General features: G+C 39.8%; 1 protein-coding gene across 3 annotated transcripts in view; it reads left to right on the top strand.

The window, feature by feature from the left end:
• Hadhb (hydroxyacyl-CoA dehydrogenase trifunctional multienzyme complex subunit beta) overlaps nt 1-24,864 on the top strand; it is a 41,575-nt gene extending 16,711 nt beyond the window's left edge. For all 3 annotated transcript variants that reach the window (XM_048436619.3, XM_048436618.3, XM_048436620.3), the window contains exons 5-16: nt 40-84; nt 2,221-2,320; nt 12,132-12,219; nt 14,192-14,379; nt 15,988-16,168; nt 17,651-17,772; nt 20,728-20,807; nt 20,891-20,938; nt 22,112-22,199; nt 22,508-22,582; nt 23,226-23,390; nt 24,340-24,864. In XM_048436619.3, coding sequence (XP_048292576.1) covers nt 40-84; nt 2,221-2,320; nt 12,132-12,219; nt 14,192-14,379; nt 15,988-16,168; nt 17,651-17,772; nt 20,728-20,807; nt 20,891-20,938; nt 22,112-22,199; nt 22,508-22,582; nt 23,226-23,390; nt 24,340-24,375 — 1,216 coding nt within the window. In that variant the 3' untranslated portion in view covers nt 24,376-24,864. The remainder of the gene's footprint in view (nt 1-39; nt 85-2,220; nt 2,321-12,131; nt 12,220-14,191; nt 14,380-15,987; nt 16,169-17,650; nt 17,773-20,727; nt 20,808-20,890; nt 20,939-22,111; nt 22,200-22,507; nt 22,583-23,225; nt 23,391-24,339) is intronic.
• Nucleotides 24,865-25,133: the final 269 nt, after the last annotated feature.

Below are 25,133 nucleotides of genomic sequence, written 5' to 3'. Positions count from 1 at the left end.
TCTAGGCTTTTGGTTTAAATTATTTGTTTTCTTTCCCAGCTATAAAGACCTAATGCCACATGACTTGGCTAGAGCTGCACTTTCGTAAGTAAATGAAGTTTCCTGTTCTTTCATTTAAAATGTTTTTCTTGTTTTAGCATTTGAAGTAGTATGTTCTGTAGAACTTTCATGTTTAGGATATGTTAAACTTTATATGGCAAGAAGTAAGTTTTGTTTTTCGAGACATGGTTTCTCTATGTAACCCTGTCTGTCCTGGAAATTGCTCTGTAGACCAGGCTGACCTCATTCTCACAGACATTCACCTGCCTCTGCCTTCTAAGTGCTGGGATTAAAGGCGTGCACTGCTACTGCCTCGCTGCAAGAAGCAATATTAACTACCTTATACAAGGTTTTTTGGTTTTTTTGTTTTTAAGATAGGGTTTTACCATCTAACTCTGACTGACCTGAAACTCACCATAGAACAGACTGACCTTGAATTTAGGGATTCACCTACCTCTGCCTCTCAATTTCTGGGATTAAATGTGTATCCCGTGATAGGATTAAATTTTATTTCAACTTTATATGTTAAATTTGAACAGCTTTGATTGGAAGGCATCTTTATCTTGCAAGTTTAGCACGTAGCATCTTGACATGACTATATATATATATTGGTGGTGATGTGGATGGTGTTTATTATAATATTCTCAGGCTGGCCTGAAACTCATTATGTAGGGCAAGATGGCTTCAAACTCATGGCAATCATCCTGTTTCATCTGTATGCATGGTGGCAAATACTCATACTCATAAGACAAAAAATTAAAAAAAAAAACTCGAAGGTTCATGTGCAAAGCAAGTAAAAGTTTTAAATTAGAGCTCAGTGGTGGTGGCACCTGCCTTTAATCCCAGCACTCGGGAGGCAGAGGCCGGTGGGTCTCTGTGAGTTCAAGGCCAGCGTGGTCTACAGAGTGCATTCAGGACAGACTCCAAAGCTACACAGAGAAACCCTGTCTCAAAAAAACAAAAAAAAAAAAAAGATTTTTTTTTTTTTTAAATTAAATGTAATGAAATGAAGTTGAGATAGATGAGTATTATGATGTGGTCATAAAATGTATGGCTGTGTCTACATAAGATACTTTCTAAATGTCCTGTGACATTTTGCTTTAGTGTCTCCAAGCAGCTGAAGATCTTTTCCTCATTGGAAAACACTTTCATTTAACCTTTCTGCTCATCGTCACTCAATCAGTTTTCTTGTCTTCCTGCCAGACTTTAAGAACAAATGCCACAGGACTGTTTCTGTTTACTGTTTACTCTCCCTAATTGCATAATAATAATCATTTCCATTCCCAAATCTCTGCTTAGCTACACATTGGAAGTTTCTCTTTAGGGACTTCGTGATCATAAATACAACATTCTTTTCTTGGGCCTTTCTGTGCTCTGCATTTAACACTGTGGACTGTGCTTGGACATGTCTTCCTTTGAGTTCTTGTATTGCAGCTTTATGATGTTCTTCCATCTCCTGCTTCTTTATTCTACTTCCTTCCTTTTCCCTTCCCTTCCTTTCCCCTCTTCTTTATTTCAGTGATGGGGGTGTTAACCCAAAGGACTTGTAAATACTTGGCAAATGTTCTACCAGTGAACTGCACCTTTAACTCCATACAGATTTTATATAACTCACCTTTGAGTTTTGACAAATGTGTATTTGTGTTCTTATTTTTGATGGCTCCTTAAATTCTTTTTTGTTGTTGTTGTTCTTTTTTGTTTTGTTTTGTTTTTGTTTTTTGAGACAAGGTTTCTCTGTAGCTTTGGAGCTTGGCCTGGAACCTGCTCTGTAGACCAGACTGGCCTCAAACCCACAGACAGCCGACTGCCTCTGCCTACTGAATACTGCTGGCATTAAAGGTGTGTACCACCACTGCCTAGCTCCAAAGTTACTTTTGATTCTTCCTTCTAATGTCTCATTATCAAGTGACCATCAGATACTGCCTTCACATCCCTTGTCATTCATTTCCTTTTTGATAGGGGGCCAAATGTTTGTGCCTGGCCTTTTAAAGGGAAGAGCTTATCTTTGTATTTTTCTAGTGATTAGGATTGAACCTAGGGCCTTATATGTACTAGATGAGCACTCTCCTTCTGACCTATACCTCCAACTTAGGCACTGCTTGCTTAAAAACATGCAGTGTTTTATGTGATGTTCTCTGGCATGTTTGAACTGTTTCTTTTTTTTTGGATTTCTGCTCTTAGGGGTTTGTTGCATCGGACCAATGTTCCAAAGGATGTTGTTGATTATATCATTTTTGGTACGGTTATTCAGGAAGTAAAAACAAGCAATGTGGCTAGAGAGGTAAGTAAAGCAAAATTATATGTTTAAAGAGATTGATAAAGCTGGACATAATAACTGATGCTTGTAATTTATTCTTGAGAGGCTGAGGCAGGGGGATTGCCATGGAGTCCACTACTTACTGTACTTTGTAGTAAATTCCAGATCAGTCTGGCTGCAGTAGGACCTTGTCTCCAAAACAATAACAACAGCTCTGTTGCTCTAGGCTTGGTGGCACACGCCTTTACTATCAGCACTCAGAAGGCAGAAGCAGGAAAATCTATGAGTTTTAGACCATCTAGGGCTACAAAGTAAGACCCTTTTTCTTCCCCTCTCCCAACCCCTCCAAAGTGGCAAAAAAGTCAATTTGAAGTAATATTTTTTTTTTTGTAATTTTATTAAATTATAAAAAGTTTCCATTTACGCCCCTCCTCCCAACACCCTCCCACTCCCCCCCTCCCTCTCCTCCTCCCTCTTTGTCCCCAAGGGAAGTCAGGGTCTCCTGCCCTGTGGGAAGTCCAAGTTCCTCCCCCCTCACTCCAGGTCCAGGAAGGTGAGCATCCAAACAGACTGGATCCCAAAAATCCAGTATATGCAGAGGAAACAAGTCCCAGTGTCATTGTCAATGGCTTCTCGGAAAGACTGCAGGCCAGCCACATTCAGAAAAACCAGCCACATTCAGAGAATCTGGTTGGATCACATGCTCGTTCAGTCACGGTCCATCTGGCCTTGGTAAACTCTCATTAGATCCGACCCCTTGTATCAGTGGGTGATAGTATCCCTCGCAGTCCTTCGTCATTTTCTTCCTCCTTTTGCTCCTCGTTTGGTTCTTGGGGGGCTCAGTTCGGTGCTCCAACGCGGGCCTCCATCTGTTTCGTCATCCAACGCCAGATGAGGGATCTATGGTGATAAGCAAAATATTCATCAGTATGGTCACGGGCCAAGGCCGGCTCAGGCACCCCCTCCTCTGTCCAGAGAACAATCTGGGGATCTCTCCTTGGACCTGGGATCCCATATATAATCAAGTTTCCTGTAAACTCTAATATGACTCCCTTAGTTGAAATATATTCTTCCCTGATCCCACATTCATCCTTCCTCCCTTCCCCCCATCCCGGTCAACCGAGCTTTCTCCATTCCTCCCCTACTCCCTTCTCTCTAACCCTCTCCCCTTCCAACAACCCTCCCACCCCCCTCCCCCATGCACCCAAGATTACCTGGGACTCTTGACTATTTCCTACCTCCTGGCGGATAGGTAAATAATCTTCATCAGGTTCGTCTTCTTATTTAGCTTCTCTAGGATCACGAATAATAGGCTCAAAGACCTTTAATTATGGTTAGAATCCACTTATGAGTGAATACATACCGTGTTCCTCTTTTTGGGTCTGGCTTACCTCACTCAGTAAAGCGTTTTCTATGTCCATCCATTTGCATGCAAAATTCAAGATGTCATTATTTTTTACCGCTGAGTAAAACTCTAATGTGTATATGTTCCACACCTTTTTTAACCATTCTTCTATTGAGGGGCACCTAGGCTGTTTCCAGGTTCTGGCTATTACAAATAGTGCTGCTATGAACATAGTTGAACAAACGCTTTTGTAGTATGTTTGGGCATCTCTAGGGTATATTCCCAAGAGAGGAATTGCTGGGTCCTGAGGGAGGTTGACTCCCAGTTTCCTGAGAAACCGCCACACTGATTTCCAAAGTGGCTGCACAAGTTTGCATTCCCACCAACAATGGATGAGTGTTCCCCTCATTCCACATCCCCTCCAGCATAGGCTATCATTGGTGTTTTTAACTTTAGCTATTCTGACAGGTGTAAGATGGTATCTCAAAGTGGTTTTGATTTGCATTTCCCTGATCGCTAAGGAGGTTGAGCATGACCTTAAGTGTCTTCTGGCCATTCGAAGTTCATCTGTTCAGCACACTTGAAAGCTCTAGAAAAAAAAGAAGCTGATTCACCCAGGAGGAGTAGAAGACTGGAAATAATCAAACTGAGGGCTGAAATCAACAAAATAGAAACAGAGAAAACAATCCAAAGAATCAATGAATCAAAAAGCTGGTTCTTGGAGAAAATCAACAAGATTGACAAACCCCTATCCAAACTAATCAAACGGCAGAGAGAGAACGTGCAAATTAATAGGATCAGAAATGAAAAGGGGGACATAACCACAGACACAGAGGAAATTCAGAGAATCATTAGATCTTACTACGAAAGTTTATATGCCACAAAGTTGGAAAATGTAAAAGAAATGGACATTTTTTTAGATAAGTACCATATACCAAAGTTGAACCAAGAACAGGTGAACAATCTAAATAGACCTGTTAGTCGCGAAGAATTAGAAGCTGCTATCAAAAATCTCCCTACCAAAAAAAGCCCAGGACCAGATGGTTTCAATGCAGAATTCTACCAGAACTTCCAGGAAGAGCTAATACCTATACTCCTTAACGTATTCCACAATATAGAAACAGAAGAGTCATTGCCTAACTCCTTTTATGAAGCTACAGTTACCCTAATACCAAAACCACACAAAGACACAACCAAGAAAGAGAATTACAGGCCAATCTCACTCATGAACATTGACGCGAAAATTCTCAATAAAATACTGGCAAACCGTATCCAAGAGCACATTAGAAAAATTATCCATTATGATCAAGTCGGCTTCATTCCAGAGATGCAGGGCTGGTTCAACATTCGCAAATCTATCAATGTAATCCATCATATAAATAAACTGAAAGAAAAAAACCATATGATCATCTCACTAGATGCTGAAAAAGCATTTGACAAAATTCAACACCCATTTATGATAAAGGTGTTGGAGAGACTGGGGATACAAGGATCATACCTAAATATAATAAAAGCAATATACAGCAAGCCGACAGCTAACATCAAACTGAATGGAGAGAAACTCAAAGCCTTTCCACTAAAATCAGGAACGCGACAAGGCTGTCCACTCTCTCCATACCTCTTCAATATAGTGCTTGAAGTTCTAGCAATAGCAATAAGACAACATAAGGAGATCAAGGGGATTCGTATTGGAAAGGATGAAGTCAAACTTTCGTTATTTGCTGACGATATGATAGTTTACATAAGTGACCCCAAAAACTCTACCAAAGAACTCCTACAGCTGATAAACACCTTTAGTAACGTGGCAGGATACAAGATCAACTCCAAAAAATCAGTGGCCTTCCTATACACAAAGGATAAAGAAGCAGAGAGGGAAATCAGAGAAACATCACCTTTCATGATAGCCACAAATAGCATAAAATATCTTGGGGTTACTCTAACCAAGGAAGTGAAAGACCTATTTGACAAAAACTTTAAGTCTTTGAAGAAAGAAATTGAGGAGGATACCAGAAAATGGAAAGACCTCCCCTGCTCTTGGATTGGGAGAATCAACATAGTAAAAATGGCAATTCTACCAAAAGCAATCTATAGATTCAATGCAATCCCTATCAAAATCCTATCAAACTTCTTCACAGACCTTGAGAGAACAATAATCAAGTTTATATGGCAAAACAAAAAACCCAGGATAGCCAAAACAATCTTATACAATAAAGGAACTTCAGGAGGCATTACCATCCCTGACTTCAAACTCTATTATAGAGCTACAGTATTGAAAACAGCTTGGTATTGGCATAAGAACAGAGAAATCGACCTTTGGAATCGAATAGAAGACCCGGATATTAACCCACAAACCTATGAGCACCTAATTTTTGACAAGGGAGCTAAAGGTATACAATGGAAGAAGGAAAGCATCTTTAACAAATGGTGCTGGCATAACTGGATGTCATCCTGTAAAAAAATGAAAGTAGATCCATATCTATCACCATGCACAAAAATCAAGTCCAAATGGATTAAAGACATCAACATTAATCCGTCCACTTTGAACCTGATAGAAGAGAAAGTGGGAAGTAGTCTACAAGATATAGGCACAGGAGCCCTCTTCCTAAGTAGGACCCCAGCAGCACAGACAATAAGAGAAACAATGAATAAATGGGATCTACTGAAACTGAGAAGCTTCTGTAAAGCAAAGGACACTGTCAGTAAGACAAAAAGGCTGCCTTCTGACTGGGAGAAGATCTTCACCAGCCCCTCATCAGACAAAGGTCTGATCTCCAGAATATACAAAGAACTCAAGAAACTAGACACTAAAACTCTAATTAACCCAATTAAAAAATGGGGTACTGATCTGAACAGAGAATTCACAACAGATGAAGTAATATTTTTTTAAATTTATTTTCTCTGTGTGTGTGTGTGTGTGTGTGTGTGTGTATACACGCACACGCATGCACACATGTGGGGCTAGAGATCAGACTGAGGGCTTTGTACTTGGTGCCAAGTGTTCTACCACTAAGATATGTCCCCAACCAAGAATTTACCATTTTAAAGTCATTAAAGTCTTAAAATTCATTAACTAAATATGTATTTAACTACAAATCAGATGATGTGTGCTGAAAGTCTTTATCATTTATTACAGAAGTTACAATTAATATTCAAGGTGTCAAGTCACAAGAGTTAACTTCTTTTTTTTTTTTTTTTTAAAGATTTATTTATTGAGTATACAGTGGTCTGCCTGCATATGTCCCTGCAGGCCAGAAGAGGGCAGCATATTTCATTACAGATGGTTGTGAGCCACCATGTGGTTGCTGGGAATTGAACTCAGGACCTTTGGAAGAGCAGCCAGTGCTCTTAACCTCTGAGCCATCTCTCCAGCCCAAGAGTTAACTTCTGATGGAGGAAACTTGCCTTGCAAGGCCTGCAAGAAATATAAACTCCAGAAAACTGTTGCTTCTGCCTGTAATTTTAAATGTACTAATTGCATTCTTTCTCTAGCCTGTATATATGTGTGTGTATCTCATAAATACATTCCTGATCTATTGGGCATTTTTATCTGTGGATTGTCAAGAAGCTGGGTCTTCCTTAGCTGTATTGTCTAATTAATATTAATAATGTTAGCCTATATAGAGTTTTGATGAATAAAACAAATACAAAGATGCTTCCCTAGAGTCAGGTGTTATAATGGTGGTACACGCCCTTAATCCCAGCACTCAGGAGGCAGAGACCTGGTAAATAGAGCAAGTTCCAGGACAGGCTCCAAAGCTACAGAAAAACCCTGTCTCAAAACACACGCGTGTGCACACACAAAAGGAAAGGGGGGAAAAAAATAAAAGAGCTGTAATTTCCTCAGCTGCCAAGATAGCCGCACACAATTAGCTGATATAAATCTTTAAAGTCGCTTTTAGTCCAGGTGCTTTGCTAATTGGATTTTAAGATAAACTATTACTAAACGAATACAATCTTATTTACTAGGACATGTAGCCAGCTGTATGATTTGTTGAGACAAGGTAAATAGTGCAAAAGTACTCTAATTGCAGTACCAGGGACAATAATTAACTTTTTGCATGGATTCCTAACCTCAGTTTTATAGCCTTTGCCCAGACACCATGGGATAAGATTCCCTGAATGGCCAGGGCTATTTAGAAAATATAAACTAACTTTATAGCCCCTGAAAAGAGTTACAGCTTCTCTTTCTATGGTCTAGGGTTACCTGCTGGACAGAAAAATATAACTTAAGATTTAAAATGTTTTTAATGTCAGTGTGCTTTGGCGAGTGCTGAGTAGGCTCCTCTGCCATACCCCTTGTCCCTGCAGCTTGTGCTGCACTCTGAGGACACATTTGTAAACAGTCTCCAGTGTGAGAGGGCCTGGCCTTTACGACCACTAATCACAGAATGTTTAAGATGTTATATACAGTAAGAAGTATAGGACATAACATACAATTTCCTTATTTCTCTTATTGGTTTAACTCTGTAAAGCTACCTCTATAGAGAAGATAACAAAGAGACTTCTCCTTTCACAGCCACGGTTTGCAGTGCACGAGTTAGGGGTTAAATGGAAGAAAGTGCTTCTTTTAATTTTATTATTTTTTGAGCCTTAGGGTTTCTCTGTGTAGCCCTAGCTGTTTTTCTGTGTAGCTGTTCTGGAACTAGCTCTGTAGACCAGGCTGGCCTTGAATTCACAGGGATCTGCCGGCCTCTGCTTCCTGAGTGCTGGGATTAAAAGTGTGTGCCACCACCGCCAGCCAAAATGATCTTTTCTTCCTGTCTGGATTTATTGCACTGTAAGTTGTTGGAATGACTCTGTTTCTTAATCATTTACTTAAGAACTGGTATGTGACCTTCAGAGGCAATGCTTGCAAGATTTTGTGGGTCTTTATAAGCTGGGTAGAACACAGAGAGAGAGAGAGAGACTGGCAGAAATGTAAAAGGATAAAGAATGTTGGAAGAATAATGAAGAAGAAAACAAAGAATGTAACAGAGAATTGGAATTAGAACTGAAACAGAGAATTAGAACTAAGAAATTATAGACAATTAAGACAGAAGAATTAGAGGAGTACAATAAAGAGACGTGATGAGAAGACGTGTGTGAGTTGACCTGTTTCCTTCACCCTCGCTTGAATCCTAGTTTCTTCGTTCATTGTAGTTTGGACCCTGAGAGGAGGTTTTTAAGGCTGGACTTTAAAAGCCTCCATTAGATAACTATTATTATTAATAATTACTGTTATTATCACATAACTGTTATTGTGTATTCACATTTTGCTATTGAGTCAGATAGATTATTTGAGTGGGTTTTGGAAATGTTAGTTTATCTGTCTCTTGTGTTAGAGAAACAGTAGAGCAGTGTGTGGCTGATATTACTCTTTGTAATGTTAGTCATTATGGTTTCTAGTTAAACTTTAACATCTTATAGCCAATTTCATAGCTTGATTTTTGTAGTCAGAGGAAGCTTTGCCTATAATTTACTGACATTGACTAGATGACACGTAGGTAGATTTTTTCCTTTTTATGTAGGTATTTCATACAAGTTTACCTTTACCCTAGTTGGCACACACCCATCTAGTGTTTATTGGGCAATGGAGATAATGACCGCCTTGAAACTAGTGTGAGTATCCCACGGGCATTTGACTGTGAATAGTTCAAACCTGTCTTCTGGGCTTTGTTTCAATTATTTGGAGAAACTTGGCTTGCAAGCATATTTATCTTATTTCATGCCTATGTTTCTGTGTCCATTATAGTTGCAAGGATAATAACTTCCATTGCCAACCAAGATAGAAGGGAAAAATGTGCAGATCAGAAGCATTTGTTTTTGTTACACTTTTACAAATGTTAAACCAGCTAAAGTCCCAGCACTGCACAGCTCACAAAGTGGCCATCTGGACACTGTTGGGGGGCAGAAGAGGACTGAGAGCAGGGAGAGGTTACTGTTCTCATAGAGTGTTTACTTTTCCTCTGCAGCTTCACGTTATTTTAAATGCCTAATAAGAGCTCCAGTGGGCTATTTAAAAAAAAAAGACAAGAAGTTTGTGGAATAAAACAAGGATGAATCTTGGAAAAACTACTTATCTTGCCCAACTATAGAATGATTAAATAAATTATCACAATGATACTAGTCCGTTAAAAACCTATGCTATGAAATTTATTAAAAAAAAAGTTTCGTGAGTGCATAAAGCACCTCACAATATGTTTTCAACTTCTGTATCATGAATAGGAAGTGGCTTTCATAAGACTGAAAAAGTAAATATTAAATCTGTTTCAGTTTTCTCTGCTTTTATTCATTTTTCAAATAAGAATTATGATGTTTTTCTTTGAATTTTTCTTAAAGTGTTAAATGTGTATGCACGTCAGCTGTTATATAATTGACATGAGGAAGTTTCTCCCTCAATCTCATATTAATATCAATCATGTTGTATTCCACGTAAGTTTTTTTTTTTTATGAAGCCCTTGCTAGCCTGAAACTCACTATAGACCAGTCTAGCCTCAAGCTTACAGAGATCTATCTGCCTCTGCCTCCAATAGTACTGGGATTGAAGTTGTGAGCCACCATGCCTGACTCTCCAGGTAATTTTTGTATCTAAGGAGAAAGATAGAGTTGATGGGACAGTTATGAAAATAAGTAGTAGAACTTAATATCCAACTAAAGCCAGCTAAAGGGTTTTGTTAGGACCTGTACCTATATTGATATGAACTCCTAAAAGGTCTTGTACCTCTATCAAACCTGACTTTGTTGAAAGACCTCAGTGTATTTCTCCTTCCGCTTAACTTCTTCCTTTCTCCTTGGTGTCTTGAAAGTGAGCCATTCTTTAAATAGAAGTATGCACACAAGGGTCACCAGCTGCCAGTTCTATTTAAAGCTCCGTCAGTCCTTTGGGTCAGCTGGGGCCAAGGGTAACGTGCTTCAGTGGCCTTGTGAGGATCAAGCTGTTCTAACCTGAGTGCCCTTACCCTTGCCCCACTGTGGAGTCTTTCCTTTTGCCTCTGACACCTGCTTCTGATTTCCTTTCCAACTGGTTTAGATTGAGAAGTTGACTTGCAGTTGCCAGGAAGTAGTTTTAGCACAGTTATTTAGGCACTTAGTATCAGGCCTCCCTGGAGACGGCAGAGTACGGTCATACTGGTTACACAAAAGTAGCAGCTTTCTGCTCCTACAGATGGCAGGTAGTATCAAGTGCAGTGTAAGTATAAAGGCAAAGATTAGCTAAGAGACCCAACCTATTAAATCAAGAATTTGCAACATCCATATGTATTCTGATAATTAAATAGTTTCAAAAAAGACTACTAAAAATAGTTCCTGGTAGTTTCATAATAAATGTGGGAAAAATTGGGAACTTTTTTCCCCTAAAGTAAAGCTTTAATATTAAAAAGTTTTTTTTAAGTGTACTCAATTCCTTACATTAGCAAAACTGGAATGTTTTGGCAACATAAATTTTCCCAACAAATAGTGTAAAACAATTATAGATATCCTTGTTTTATGTTTGTTTTTGACTGGGTCATGAAATTAGAGGCCACTTTTTGTTGGGTTAGTTGGTCCTCAAACTTCCTCAGGGCCCCTAAAGCTTTTTTTTTTTTTTTTTTTTTTTTTTTTTAACTAGCTGTATAGACCTAGCCTCCAACTCTGCCTCCTGAGTGCTGGGATTAAAGGCTTTTGTTTGTTTTTTTTGTTTGTTTGTGCTGTCTTTTGTTGTGGTTTTAATGGTCAGTTCTGTAGAAACATTTCAGCCTTTCCTCTGCTAGGCTTTATAGCTTCAGGGATACATGAAAACCTCACCCCGTGATGCAATTTCCTCACTCTTAGTTGTATATTAAATTTTAAGAGAGATAAAATTACATGGTATCCTTGAAGGCTTGAAGCAAAGCATTGTTATTAATTAGGTGAGGCTGAAGAATGCTGTAACCTTGTACACTACACTTGAAAATGGCTACCAGGCTGCTGGACTTGGTAGTCTGCCAACTGCATACCTGAATACTGGGGAGGCTGAGGCAGGAGACAAGCAAGTTCATGGCTGCCTGGGCCACAGAGTGATTTCAAGGATACCTCGTGAAATCCTGTTTTAAAGTAAAAAGTAAAAAGGGTTAGGGATAGATCTTCATGGTGATAGAGCTTGCTGAGATTGTGCAAGGCTTTAGGTTTAACCCCCAGTGCTACAGAAAGAAAAGAAAAACAGAAAGGACTGACAAGATTACTTAGCTGGTAAGGGATGTACCGCCAAGCCTGACAACCTGAGTTCAGTCCCTTGAGCCCAGTGTCCTTCACATGTGTGTGCCTACCCACGTTCACATAAATAAATAATTTTAATAAAAATTTTAAAAGAAAAAATAAACTTGTTACCAGGAGTTTAAGAGTACATTTCAGTGTCTAGAAGAAAAACTAATAAGCTATTTTATTTTAAACATTGCTTTGTAGAATATTAATAAACTCTTTTCTTAATTCTTCAGGCAGAGTAGACTCGGAGTGTCACTCACATGTGTGTTTTCTTTCCCTCACTGTTCCCTGAAGGCTGCCCTTGGAGCTGGCTTCTCGGACAAGACTCCTGCTCACACTGTCACCATGGCCTGTATCTCTTCAAACCAAGCTATGACTACAGGTATGTGTAAATGGAGTCCAAAGGTGCTTACTGATTGTACTCCTTTTAATTAATCTTAAGAGAAGTAAGCAATTAGCACAGAGCTCTTCATTTGTGTTTTATAAAGATAAAATTGTATGAAAGTTGGAGATTTTTCAGAGTAGTTTCCATGCCCTGTGGGGATAGTTGAATTCTTCCTTAATCCTGGGCTGGCTGCTGCTGGAACTGTCAGTGGGAGGAGGTTCATAGTTTATCCTGCGTAGGTAATTCTGATTGGACGTTTTCCCATGTGGACAGCGTACTCAATCCTTAAGCATCAACGTAGTTGTTAATTCTTGCTCTAGATGGTCTAAGTCATGGGGTGGGAATGTCTTAGCTGTGAGCACTTGTTGAGTAAGCTTGAGGACAAGAGTGGATAGATCCCTAGCACCTACATGAATGTGTAAGTGTGGCAGCCTGCTTGTAATCTCAGAATTCAGAAGGCAGAGACAGGATTCCCAGAGCAAGCTGGCTGGCTAGACAGTCCAAATTGGTGAGCTCTGTTCAAGTAAGGGAACTTGTCTCAATATACAAGATGGACACAATTGAAGACATCAGATACCAGCCTCTGGGTTGTACGCACATGTACACCACACACACCTCGCCATATGTGCTCTAACACCTGTGAGCATACATTCACACATGCAAAAATGTTTTCATTTTTTTTCTTCACTTTGTACCCACATCCTTGGCAATCTATATAGTATTTCAGCTTCTAACAATCTTCCTAAAATTGTGGGATGTTAAATGGCTACTTACTTCTAAAGACAGGAAACTTGACAGGCTTAATATTTAATGTTACAATAATATCAAGGCCGAATTAGACTGGTCAGTTCGTGGATGGCGAGGAATGATGCCCGAAGCAGTGGTTGGGTGCTTCTCTATTGAGCAGGGTGTGACTGACTCCTAGTTGAAACAACAAAATATTGCATGCCAGTTGCCATACAGGGAAACCTAGATCTGAGAAGTCAGATATCTCATGTAGTAGAAATTAATATTCTCTGCATGGCGGGGGGTGGAGTGTGGAAGAAACCTTTCTGAAAACTTAGGCTGGGAGCATATAAAATATGTTTAGGTTTAGAGTATTGTTTGAGTTGGGCTGGAGAGATGGCTCAGCACTGGTTGTTCTTCCAGAGGACCAGGGTATGATTCCCAGCATCCACATGGCAATTCACAACTATTAACTCCAGTTCCAGGAGATCTGATGCCCTCTTGGCCTCTGTGAGCACTAGGAACAAATGTGCTGTACATACATTTGTAAAACACACATACACACAGAATAAAATAAATAAATTAAAAGAATATCAACTTATTTATAAGTTGAGGTGGCTCACACTTGTAATCCCAGCACTCAGGAGGCAGAGGCAGTTAGATCTCTTGAGTTTGAGGGCAGCCTGGTCTACGGAGTGAGATCCAGGGCATCCAGGGCTACACAGGAAGTTCCTTCCTCAAAAAACAACAACAACAAAAAAAAAAACAAAAAAAAAGGAAGGAAGGAAAGAAGAAGAGTAAAAACTAGTCAAGTGTAGTGGCAGCAGTAAGGAGGTGTATCTCTGTGAGTTTGAGATTTAGAAGCCGGCCTGGTCTGCATAGTGCGTTCCAGGATCCTGTATCCAGAAGGAAAAAAAAGGAAGGAAGGAAAAGTTAAAAACTGATTATTGTCATGTAAAACTGATAACTGTTACAAAAATTTTTCATGTATTTATTTTGCATGTATGCATGTCATGATGTATGTGTAGAGGTCAAAGGATAACTTGTTGAAGTTGGTTCTCTCCTTCTGCCATATAGACTATAGGGATGGAGCTGAGTTCCTCGGGCTTGCCTGCAAGTGCCTTTACCTGTTAAGCCATCTCACTTGCCCCCATTTATAGAACTTTTTAATCAAGAAGCTTATATTTCAGTGGTTTGTTATTCCTACAAAGTTGTTCATGCACATATCCTTTGTTTCTTGTAGCTGTTGGTCTGATAGCTTCTGGCCAGTGTGATGTTGTTGTGGCTGGTGGTGTTGAGTTAATGTCTGATGTCCCTATTCGTCATTCAAGAAAAATGAGGAAAATGATGCTTGATCTCAATAAAGCCAAGACTCTGGGCCAGCGCCTGTCCTTACTCTCTAAATTCAGATTGAATTTTCTATCACCTGAGGTAAGACTTGTGAATTTAATATAAATAAAGACGAGTTTCCAGAACATCCTGTGGCTAGATTACTGTTAGATATAACACATACTCTAATAACTATATATTCTCATGATTACAGGGCAGTGTATTTGGTCATGATGGGGGTGGGAGTAGTTATAAAAATTGAATTTGTAGAGACTGGAGAAATGGCTCATCGGTTAAAGAGCACTGACTGCTCTTCCAGAGGTCTCAGGTTCAAATCCCAGCACCCACATGACAGCTCACAACTGTCTGTAACTCCAAGATGTGACACACTCACATGGACATACATGCAGGTGTTGTGCCCGGATTATGACCACCAGGAGGCCCAGACTGTAATAAGCAAGGTTTAATCAGCATAATACAAACATGTTTGGAACTCGTCTCCATCCCCGTTACAACGAGGTAGAGAGGAGTTGTATCTCCTCTGTGGGGTAAGCTTTTAAAGGCATAACTGCAAAGAGAATCTTTGATGCTGCTTTGGCACGGGTACAAGGACTTTTGCTCCCTCTCATTTTGCTAAGTCAGCTTTCTTCTTGTTCTTAGAGCAAGGCCACTGTTCCTGAGTTAGGCCATCTTTATCAGCCTGTACCAGATGGCTGGCTGGGCTGAGCCGAGTGTCCTTGTGCTCAGAATCTCCATGGTGGGAGAGGGGAAGACCACTATCTTTCTGGGAAAACATTCTGCTAGGAAATTTCTTCTCGCCCCTTTGAGAATAAGGGGTGAGGGTCCCACACAGGCAAAACACCAATGCACATAAAATAATAAAAATAAATAAATTATTAAAAAATTGAATTTGTACCAGGCGGTGGTGGCGCACGCCTTTAATTCCAGCACTCGGGAGGCAGAGACAGGTGGATCTCTGTGAGTTCGAAGCAAGCCTGGTCTGTAAGAGCTAGTTCCAGGACAGGCTCCAAAGCTACCGAGAAACCCTGTCTTGAAAAACAAGAAAACAAAACAAAACAAAAAAAAATTGAATTTGTAACCTGGGCATGGTAGCGTGGCAGCACATACCCTTAATCTTAGCACTTTAGAGACAGAGACAAGGGAGTCTGTGTAAGTTCAAGACCAGCCTGATTTACATAATAAGACTAGCTCCAGAAATTTGTCTGTTAGCCCTCTTTAGAAATATGTTTGCTCACAAAGAGATTTTTGGCCTTTTTTATTTTTTATTTTTTTTTTTAGCTAGGATCTTGCTGAGCTACCCTCAAATTAAAAATCCCCTTGCAAGCCGGGTGGTGGTGGTGCATGCCTTTAATCCCAGCACTTGGGGGGCAGGGGCAGGTGGATCTTCCACTTGGGAGGCAGGGGCAGGTGAATCTTCGTGAGTTCAAGGCCAGCCTGTTCTACAAGAGCTAGTTCCAGGACTGGCTCCAAAAGCTACAGAGAAACCGTCTTGAAAAAACAAAACAAGCAACAACAACAACAAACAAACAAACAAACAAAAAATCAAAATTCCCTTGCCTCAACCTCCTGGATTAGAGGCATGTGTCCCTAGATCCAGCCAATAAATAGATTTCAACTTTTCTAAATAACACTGAGCAGTCCTACATAACTGTAACTGACTGTAACTGTTCTCAATGTCCCCTTTGCTAGCTCCCTGCAGTGGCTGAGTTCTCCACTAACGAGACCATGGGCCACTCTGCAGACCGACTGGCTGCTGCTTTTGCTGTTTCTCGAATGGAACAGGATGAATATGCACTGCGTTCTCATAGTCTGGCCAAAAAGGCACAGGATGAAGGACATCTTTCTGATGTTGTACCCTTCAAAGTACCAGGTAAATGGTGAGATTTAAAGTATTTCTTTATTTTTATATTTTGTTTTATGTGTATACCTCAGTGTCTGTATGTTTATATGCATATATACATATGCATTTATGTGCATATACATGCAGGTGTCCAGGGCATCAGAGCCCCTGGAACCAAGCTTCCAGGTGATTGTGAGCCAACTGATGTGGGTGCTGGGAACAAATCTGGATTCTCTGCAAGGGCAGCAAGTGCTCTTAATGATGCTCAATCATCTCTTCATCCCTATACTAAAAACCTTAAGTGATAATTTCTTAAAGACAGGGTCTTACCATGTGACCCTGGAAACCTTGAGCTCACAGCGAGGCCTGCTTTTAGCCTCCCTGGTGCTATGATTAATTTACTTTTTAATAAGTATAATGATTGTTTCCAAACTACTCAGCTTTTATTCTTTTTTCATTTTTGTTTTTCAAGACAGGGTTTCTCGGTAGCTTTGGAGCTGGTCCTAGAACTCTCTCTTTAGACCAAGCTGGCCTCGAACTCACAAAGATCCACCAGCCTCTGCTTCCCAAGTGCTGGGATTAAAGGTGTGCACCACCACCAACCAGCTCAGCTTTTGTTCTTAAACATGGACTCAATTTTAGATTTATATGGTAACACAGGTAAGCTTTAAAAAGATTTTTGCTTCGGAAGCAAAGGCAGGTGCATCTCTGTGAGTTTGAGGGTCCACACAGGTCTACAAAGCAAGTTCCAGGACAGTCAGGGCCACACAGAGAAACCCTATCTTGGAAAGCCGAAAAAGAAAAGAAAAAAGAAAGATATTTTTGTTATTTTTAAAACAAAGTCTCATAGACTTGGTTGGGCTCATATTATGTTACTGAGGCTGGCCTAGAACTCCTGATCCTCTGCCTCTACCTCCTAAGTGGTCGGATTGCCTGCACATGCTGCCATACCCAACTTTACGTTTTTATAAGTGCCTCTTTTCAGATACTCCTGGAGTATCTCTTTTCTCATCTCTGTGTGTGTAACTAAATAAATGGAAACAAAATAAAACTTGATCTCATCTTGGTAATCAGAAAAGCCTTTCTTTTAAAGATTAGGGTATGCATAGCTCAGTAGTATAGTGCTTGCCTCAGGACAGTCAAGGCCCTATGGGGTGGGGGGTAATCCCTAGAACTAGAAAGAATAGAAAGGCTTTCTTCATAGTTGACAGATAATACTTACATTTGTTAAGCTTTTAGTAACATGTATGTGTCTTTGTGTGGATATATGCACATGCATGTGGATTCTTTAGAGCCCAGAAGAGGAGGACATTGGTTCCTCTGGAGCTGGAGTCATAGGCAGTTGTGAGTTGCCCAACATGGGTACTAGGTACTAAAAGAACAACAAGTGTTAACTACTGAGCCATCTTTCCAGCCCCACCCCCCGTTCTTATCATTTTTAAAGCATATTGCTATAGAGAAGATACATAATGCTTACAGTTTCTTAGAGTTAAAAAATTGTTGTCGTTATAGGAAAGGAAACAGTTATCAAAGATAATGGGATTCGACCTTCCTCATTGGAGCAAATGGCCAAACTAAAACCTGCCTTCATCAAACCCTATGGCACAGTGACAGCTGCAAACTCTTCTTTCCTGGTAATTGTCAGTGCTATTGTGTTTAATACAGGCTTTTCTGTGTTCTCAGTAGAAGAGCCTACAACAAATTGCTTGTGTGTGATTGGAGGCTTAAAATAAAGCTATCCACTGTGAAAAAAAAAAGATGTTAAAAGAAAATCATTTCAAAAACAAAAAAAACCCACAAACTGGGTGTGATAATACAAACCTGTAACCCCAGCATTCAGGATATAGAGGCTGGAGGATAAGAGTTTACAGCTAGCCTTGGTATGCAAGACCCTGTCTCAAAAATGCAGCAAATAAAGTTTTGCTTTGAAGATAGGATTTCCTTATATAACCTAGGTTGGCCTCAAAGTTACAATCCTGCCTCAACCTCCGTGGTGCTGGAATTACAGGCATGTACCATGTTTGAACACCAAGTTTAAAATAATAGTTTTAAGGACTTAGATCTCTCACTGTACTGATACAGAAGCTGTTCTTTTTTTTTTAATTGATATTTATTGAGCTCTACATTTTGCTCTGCTCCTTCCCTGCCTCTTCCCTCCCCGCCTCTTCCCTCCCCTTTCAATCCTCCCCCAAGGTCCCCGTGCTCCCAATTTACTCAGGAGATCTTGTCTTTTTATACTTTTTACTTCCCATGTAGATTACATGTATATAAGTCTCTCTTAGTGTCCGCATTGTTGTCTAAGTTCTCTGGGATTGTGGTTTGTAGGCTGGCTTTCTTTGTTTTATGTTTAGAAACCACCTATGAGTGAGTACATGTGATAATTTTCTGTGTCTGGGTTACCTCACTTAAAATAATGTTTTCTAGCTCCATCCATTTTCCTGCAAAATTCAAGCTGTTGTTATTTTTTTCCTGCTGTGTTGTGCTCCATTGTGTAAATGTACCACATTTTTCTTATCTCTTCTTCAATCAAGGGGCATTTAGGTTGTTTCCAGGTTCTGGCTATGACAAATAGAGAAACTGTTCTTCTTATGCCCTTGACCATTTATCAAACTTGTATTGCTTACGCTGGGCACTGGAAATGGAAAAGACAGTTGTGATACAGTGAAGCACTGTGGTGGCTGTACATTAGCCACTGAGGATGTCAGAGTGGCTTCTCAAAAGAAGTACTAAGTGAATTTGTTGTGTGTCTGTGCACCGTGTATGTGCAGGGCCCATAGAGGCCAGAAGAGAGATTGGCTCTTCTGGAACTGGAGTTACAGATTGTTCTTCGGTGCTGTGTGGAGACTGGAAAACGAACCTGGCTCCTCTGGAAGAACAAGTTCTTTTAACCACTGAGCTGCCTGTCTCTCGAGCCCTCAATGTTTCTTTGACAGTATAGCTAACCAGTTACTACCACCACACCCAGCAGTGACCATACTATTGTAGTATCCATAAACCATTTTTTTTTTGTTTGCTTGTTTTTTGTTTTTTCAAGACAGAGCTTCTCTCTGTAACAGCCCTAGCTGTCCTGGAACTAGTTCTTGTAGACCAGGCTGCCCTCGAACTCTGAGAGATCCGCCTGCCTCTGCCTCCCGAGTGCTGAGATTAAAGGCATGCGTCACCACTGCCCAGTTTTATAATTTATTAAAATTAATTTTATTTGCATTGGTATAAAGGTATAATAATGAAAGTATCAGATTCCCTGGAACTGGAGTTAAAGACAGTTGTAAACCACCATGTGGGTGCTGGGAATTGAACCTGGATCTGGAAGAGCAGCCAGTGCTCTTAACTGCTGAGCCATCTCTCTAACCTCCATAAACCATTTTCTTTTATGTATAGTCACTTGTGTTCTCAGACTTTATGGCCACCAAATTGGTGGCTACATGTTCTTTTTAGGATTGCGGAGTTTTAAAAAGGGATGTATAACTGAATGTGACAGAACTTGTTTTGATTTTTGCATATTATAGGGACTGGTTTAATTTTCTTTTGAATTGTGGAGGACATTCTTTTCTCTCTTCCTTTCTTCTCTCTCTCTCTCTCTCTCTCTCTCTCTCTCTCTCTCTCTCTCTCTCTCATTTTCTCTTTCTTTCTTTTTTGTTTGTTTGAGACAGTGTTTCTCTGTGTAGCCCTGGCTGTCCTGGAACTCACTCTGTAGCCAGGCTGGCTTTGAACTCACAGAGATCTGCCTGCCTCTGCCTCCTGAGTGCTGGGATTAAAGGTGTGACTTCCACTACTTGACCATTCTTTTCTTTTTGAAGTAATGGTAAAGAACTTTTTAAAAACAAACTCCAGAAGTACCTTTCTCTCTCTCTCTCTCTCTCTCTCTCTCTCTCTCTCTCTCTCTCTCTCTCTCTCTCTCTTTATCTTTACTGTGTATACAGTGTTCTGTCTGCAGGCCAGAAGAGGGCACCAAATCTCATTACAGATGGTTGTGAGCCATCATGTGGTTTCTGGGAATCAAATCCAGATTCTCTGGAAGAGCAGTCAGTGCTCTTAACCTCTGAGCCATCTCTCCAGCCCCCCAGAAGTCCTTTTTGTCCTGTAACTTCTTGATTATTATTTGGGATAAAAATATACAGGATGTATTCAAAATGTTCTAAAACCATGGTTTTAATGTTCTCACTTGCCCACCTATGTCTTCTCTCAATGTTTTGCCTCTAGAATAAAATCTCAAAGTTGTGGGCAGGAGGCAGCAAAGAAACAGCACAGAAAATGTAAAAAATAAGTAATTGGAGTAAATAAAATATTGTTCTAATTCATAAAAAAATTTTATTTCCTGTGCTCTAAACAAAAATCTATAGGTTTTTATTTCTAAAGTTGCCTCTCCCGATGTATCTTGACAAATTATGATACCTTATGAACAGTACCTGCTACTGTTGTCCTCCCAGAGTGGCTTAGTGTGTTTGCTTGATTGTGACTTAATGGTGGATACAGTAAAGTGAATTTGTTGTATAGATTTCATATAGATCTGTTAGTGGACTCAGGAACAGACTTAGGAGGTGACTGCCGGGAGACCTCCAGATGACATCATTGTTCTGTTACCATTTCAGACTGATGGCGCTTCTGCGATGCTCATCATGTCAGAGGAGAAAGCTCTGGCCATGGGTTATAAGCCAAAGGCATATTTGAGGTAAAGTAAATATTCTGTGTGAATTGCCTGTGATTTCTTTATTTTATTGCCGGAGTTATCTTCTCTGTTTTTTTGTTGTCTAGGGATTTTATGTATGTTTCCCAGGATCCAAAAGATCAGCTTTTACTTGGGTAAGTAGTAGTGAATATCTCTTTAGATTTCAATAAAAAGTATTTGATTTTTTTATTACATTTATTTAGTGTGTATGGAGGATGGTGGAGTATAATTTTCTCCTTCCACCACATGGGACCCAGGGATCAATTGCTCACAGTTTTACACAGGTTTCAAAGTATGTTAAGCCCTAAATTGGCATAAGTATTTTATTTTCATGTCACTATTCATTGTGCAATATAATTAGACAGCACCTCCACCCTGTGGAATGTGTGTGTATGTATATTTATGTGTTTTGGGGTATTGAAACCAAGCACTCCCAACACTGAGCCTCACCCCTATCCCACAGGATCTTTCATAAGTGCCTCTGGTTATCTCATTTGTGGTGATATTTTGTCTATGATCTAATAAATAAAGCTTGCTTGAAGATCAGAGTGCAGAGCTAGCCACACTAGATAGCCATGGCAGTCAGGCAGTGGTGGCACACACCTTTAATCCCAGAATTCGGGAGACAGAGGCAGATGGATCTCTCTGGGCTACATGGAATTGATCTAGTCTAAAAGAGAAACAGTCAAGCAATAGTGACTCACACCTTTATTCTCAGTACTTGGAATTCACACACTTTTAATCCCAGCACTAGGAGACAGGAAGGGATATGGCTGAATTGGAGAGAGGAATGTAAGGTGGGAGGAGACAGGAGCTCAGGGGAAGTCAGTCTGAGAAGGCAGTCTGAGGACAGGATCGCCTCTTTGCTCTCTGAGCATCAGTAGAGGTAAAAGCTCTAGTGACTGGCTGCTCTGCTTCTTTAATCCTTTAGCTTTAGCCTCCTGATAGCTGACTCCAAGTTTTTATTGTTAAGACCAATTAGAATTTGTACTACACTCCTTTTTCCACTGGCTTCATTGTAACCTTAAAATTAGGCAAGCCCTTCCCTGCCTTGCCCCTTTCAATTCTGTTCCTTTTTTCTTTAGTTTTAACTTACCCTTCAATGTTTGCCTGCTGATTATCTGTTTTTCCAGTTCTATAGTATGGAAAAGATGAAAGGCATGTCTTTTTGTGTCTTCAAACTTAATTAGTATTTGTATAATAGAACCAATGAATAAGTATACAACTCAATTTGGAGTATACTAAGAAATACTTAAGTTAAAATGGAAAGTTCTGGGCTACTACCTTTTGTTTATTTTCTTTTTCAGACCAACATATGCTACTCCAAAAGTTCTAGAAAAGGCAGGATTAACCATGAATGATATTGATGCTTTTGAATTTCATGAAGCCTTCTCAGTAAGTTGTTTATAAGACACATCTGAAATGTATATAACCATTAAAAATGAAACTCATGCTTGTAAGGAGTGGGACTTTGTATTTCAGGCTTCTTTGAAGGGAGGCTACGACAGAAAATTGGGTCATACTTGTGTTGAAAATATACCTTTGAGGATGTTTCTTAGAGGCCTATTAAGGGGTGTTAAATTATTTCTTTAAGACACTTTCACTGAGAACTGATAGAAAAATTTGCTTAAAGTTACGTGTCTGTGTCTTAGATAAAGCCCAGAAGAGCTTGATAACAAAATCATGAATAATTTCCCTCCTAGGGTCAGATTTTGGCTAACTTTAAAGCCATGGATTCTGACTGGTTTGCACAAAACTACATGGGTCGGAAAGCCAAGGTAAGTTTCTAATGAAGAATATATGTTTGAATTTCCCGGTGAAGACAATAAGCCTTTATGTTGCCTTCTGTAGGCGGAGGCTCCTTGCTTGTTTCCTGGCCACTCAGACCCGAAATAATCACACAGAAACTGTATTAATTAATTACAACACTGCTTGGTCAATAGCTTAAGCATATTTCTAGCTAGCTCTTACATCTTAAATTTGCCCATTTCTATTATTTTATATTTTACCATAAGACTCGTGGTTTACTGACAAGGTTCTGGGGCATCTGTCTGCTTTGGCTGCTACATGGCGTCTCTTTGATTCTGCCTACTCTCTCTCTACATTTCTGTTGGGATTTTCCACCTAACTTTACTCTATTAAGCCATTGGCCAAAAGCAGCTTCTTTATTAACCAATGGCAATGAAACATAATTACAGCATTTGTATTAGTATACTTACAGTATACTAATAATTACAGCATACAGAGGTGGATCCCACATCAGTCTTCTGCTGGTCTCATTCCTAGGTCATACACTGGTTTGTAAGGTGGTCAGTGCTACTTGCTTTCCTCTGGGTTGCCTGCTTCTCTTAGGAAGAGCCTGATTTGATTGATCTTAAGTAAAATTGCTTTTAAACTGGTGTTTGTTTTTGTGGGTGCCAGGTTGGATCACCTCCTCTGGAGAAGTTTAATATCTGGGGTGGATCACTGTCTCTGGGACACCCTTTTGGAGCCACTGGCTGTCGTTTGGTCATGGCAGCTGCAAACAGACTGAGGAAGGATGGAGGCCAGTATGCTTTAGTGGCTGCCTGTGCAGCTGGAGGACAGGTACGTCAAAGCAGTGTCCTTACCACTTCACATCTCAAGAACATTTTGTTTGAAACATTCATGAGACAAACCTTAAACTTACATAGTATTGAACTTGGTGCCTTATAAATAATAGTTTCTTAATACTTATTTAAGGGAGTTGAACCTAGAAGCTGGGCATTTCATTAGGCTGTTTACTGGTTTGATGGCAGTCCAGCGATAAGGACGACTGTTTATCAGATTGGAAATCCTAGCTGTTTAGGCTTGACTAGTACCCAGAACTGTGCAGAGTGTTGGAGAAGGGACATTGTTCTTTCTTCCTACCCTTATGTACATTCAGTTCATCTTCTTAGCCAGAGAATAGTGAAGAGCCGAGAGCCCAGGCCTCAGAATCCTCACACCTGTTTTCAGATCTGGTCTTACTTAACTGTAACTTATGGTCTGACTGAGTCACTTAATCTTTCAAATCCTACTTGGGTTGAAGATGTGGTCCAGTGGTAGAGTGCTTGCCTAGCATGCCTGAGACCCTGAATCAATCACCAGAAGCACAGAAACTAAAATAAAAGCAACCATTTATTATACTTATTAGGACTCATACTCTATATTACACTGAGTCTGCTGTATGTGTGTATGTGTATGTATATATATATATACATATATATATATATATATATATATATATATATATATATCCGTGTGTTTATATGAGAATAGCCAGTTGTGTATATATATAAATACACGTGTGTCTATATAATGTGTTCTGAGTTAAAAATGTTTATAAAATCTGTCTAAACTAGGCACCATGAGCTCCATTTTATAGAGGAAATTGGGGCTCAGAAGGATCACTTTCCCATGGTCCACAGTAGCTGAAGGTGTCTGTGTACACTGTTCGCTTGTTTCCATACTGGCTGGATTTGTCACTTTTCATTGCTTTCATTACTTTGACTGGACTTTTTTTTTCTGTTTACAGGGTCATGCTATGATTGTGGAAGCTTATCCAAAGTGATTGCTGTGGAGGAGGTGACCTGATTTCTGTGCAGCACTCGCACTGGGCAATGCCATTTCAATGCACTACCGAGTGACACCTGTAGCCCTAGCTCTTCTTAGGAACATTTGTGGCCTTCTCTTAAATACTTTGCAATCAAGCCTTGTCAGTATTCCAAGCTTTCCGATGACCACAGCTTCAGCTCTCTAAGTTCCAGGCTATCACAGATGTCTACACAGTTCTCGTTGTCTTTTGTCACAAAGACTAACGGCTGCCAGCAGCTTAGAGAGAGGTTAGCTGAGGTTTGGGATCATCTTTGTAACATTTGCAGATTCCCCCTGTTCCTGTCTGTGCCATAGAGGTAATTATTTTTTTTCTAAAATACAAACCTATGTGCCTAAATTAACTTACTATGGAAAAAAATAATAATTTGAACATCCCTGAAAATTGAAATGCTTAGATACATAAATACTATTTTTGCTGACCCTAATAAAGTAGAACTGTATTAGAGGACTGTTTGTAATCTCTTTATTAGTGGGAGAAGATGGCCTTTTTGACTTACAGGCACCTTTTGCCTTTAATTACTCATTTAGAACTTATAACTATTTCAGTCGATTGTGAAACCACCAGGACTGTAAGTAATATCCTGCCTTATAATAATACACTTCTATTGCTTAATTGAAGCAAATTGATATCCTTGGAGGCGATCCTGTTTGTCAAGGTTGGTGTCACGTGTAAAAACATGACTATCAGAGACTCTTTGAAATTCTTGACAGCTA

Source organism: Myodes glareolus, chromosome 6 (assembly GCF_982192425.1).
Source record: "Myodes glareolus chromosome 6, mMyoGla1.1, whole genome shotgun sequence".
Classification (NCBI taxonomy): Eukaryota; Metazoa; Chordata; class Mammalia; order Rodentia; family Cricetidae; genus Myodes; species Myodes glareolus.
This window is presented reverse-complemented; position numbering and strand designations above follow the sequence as displayed.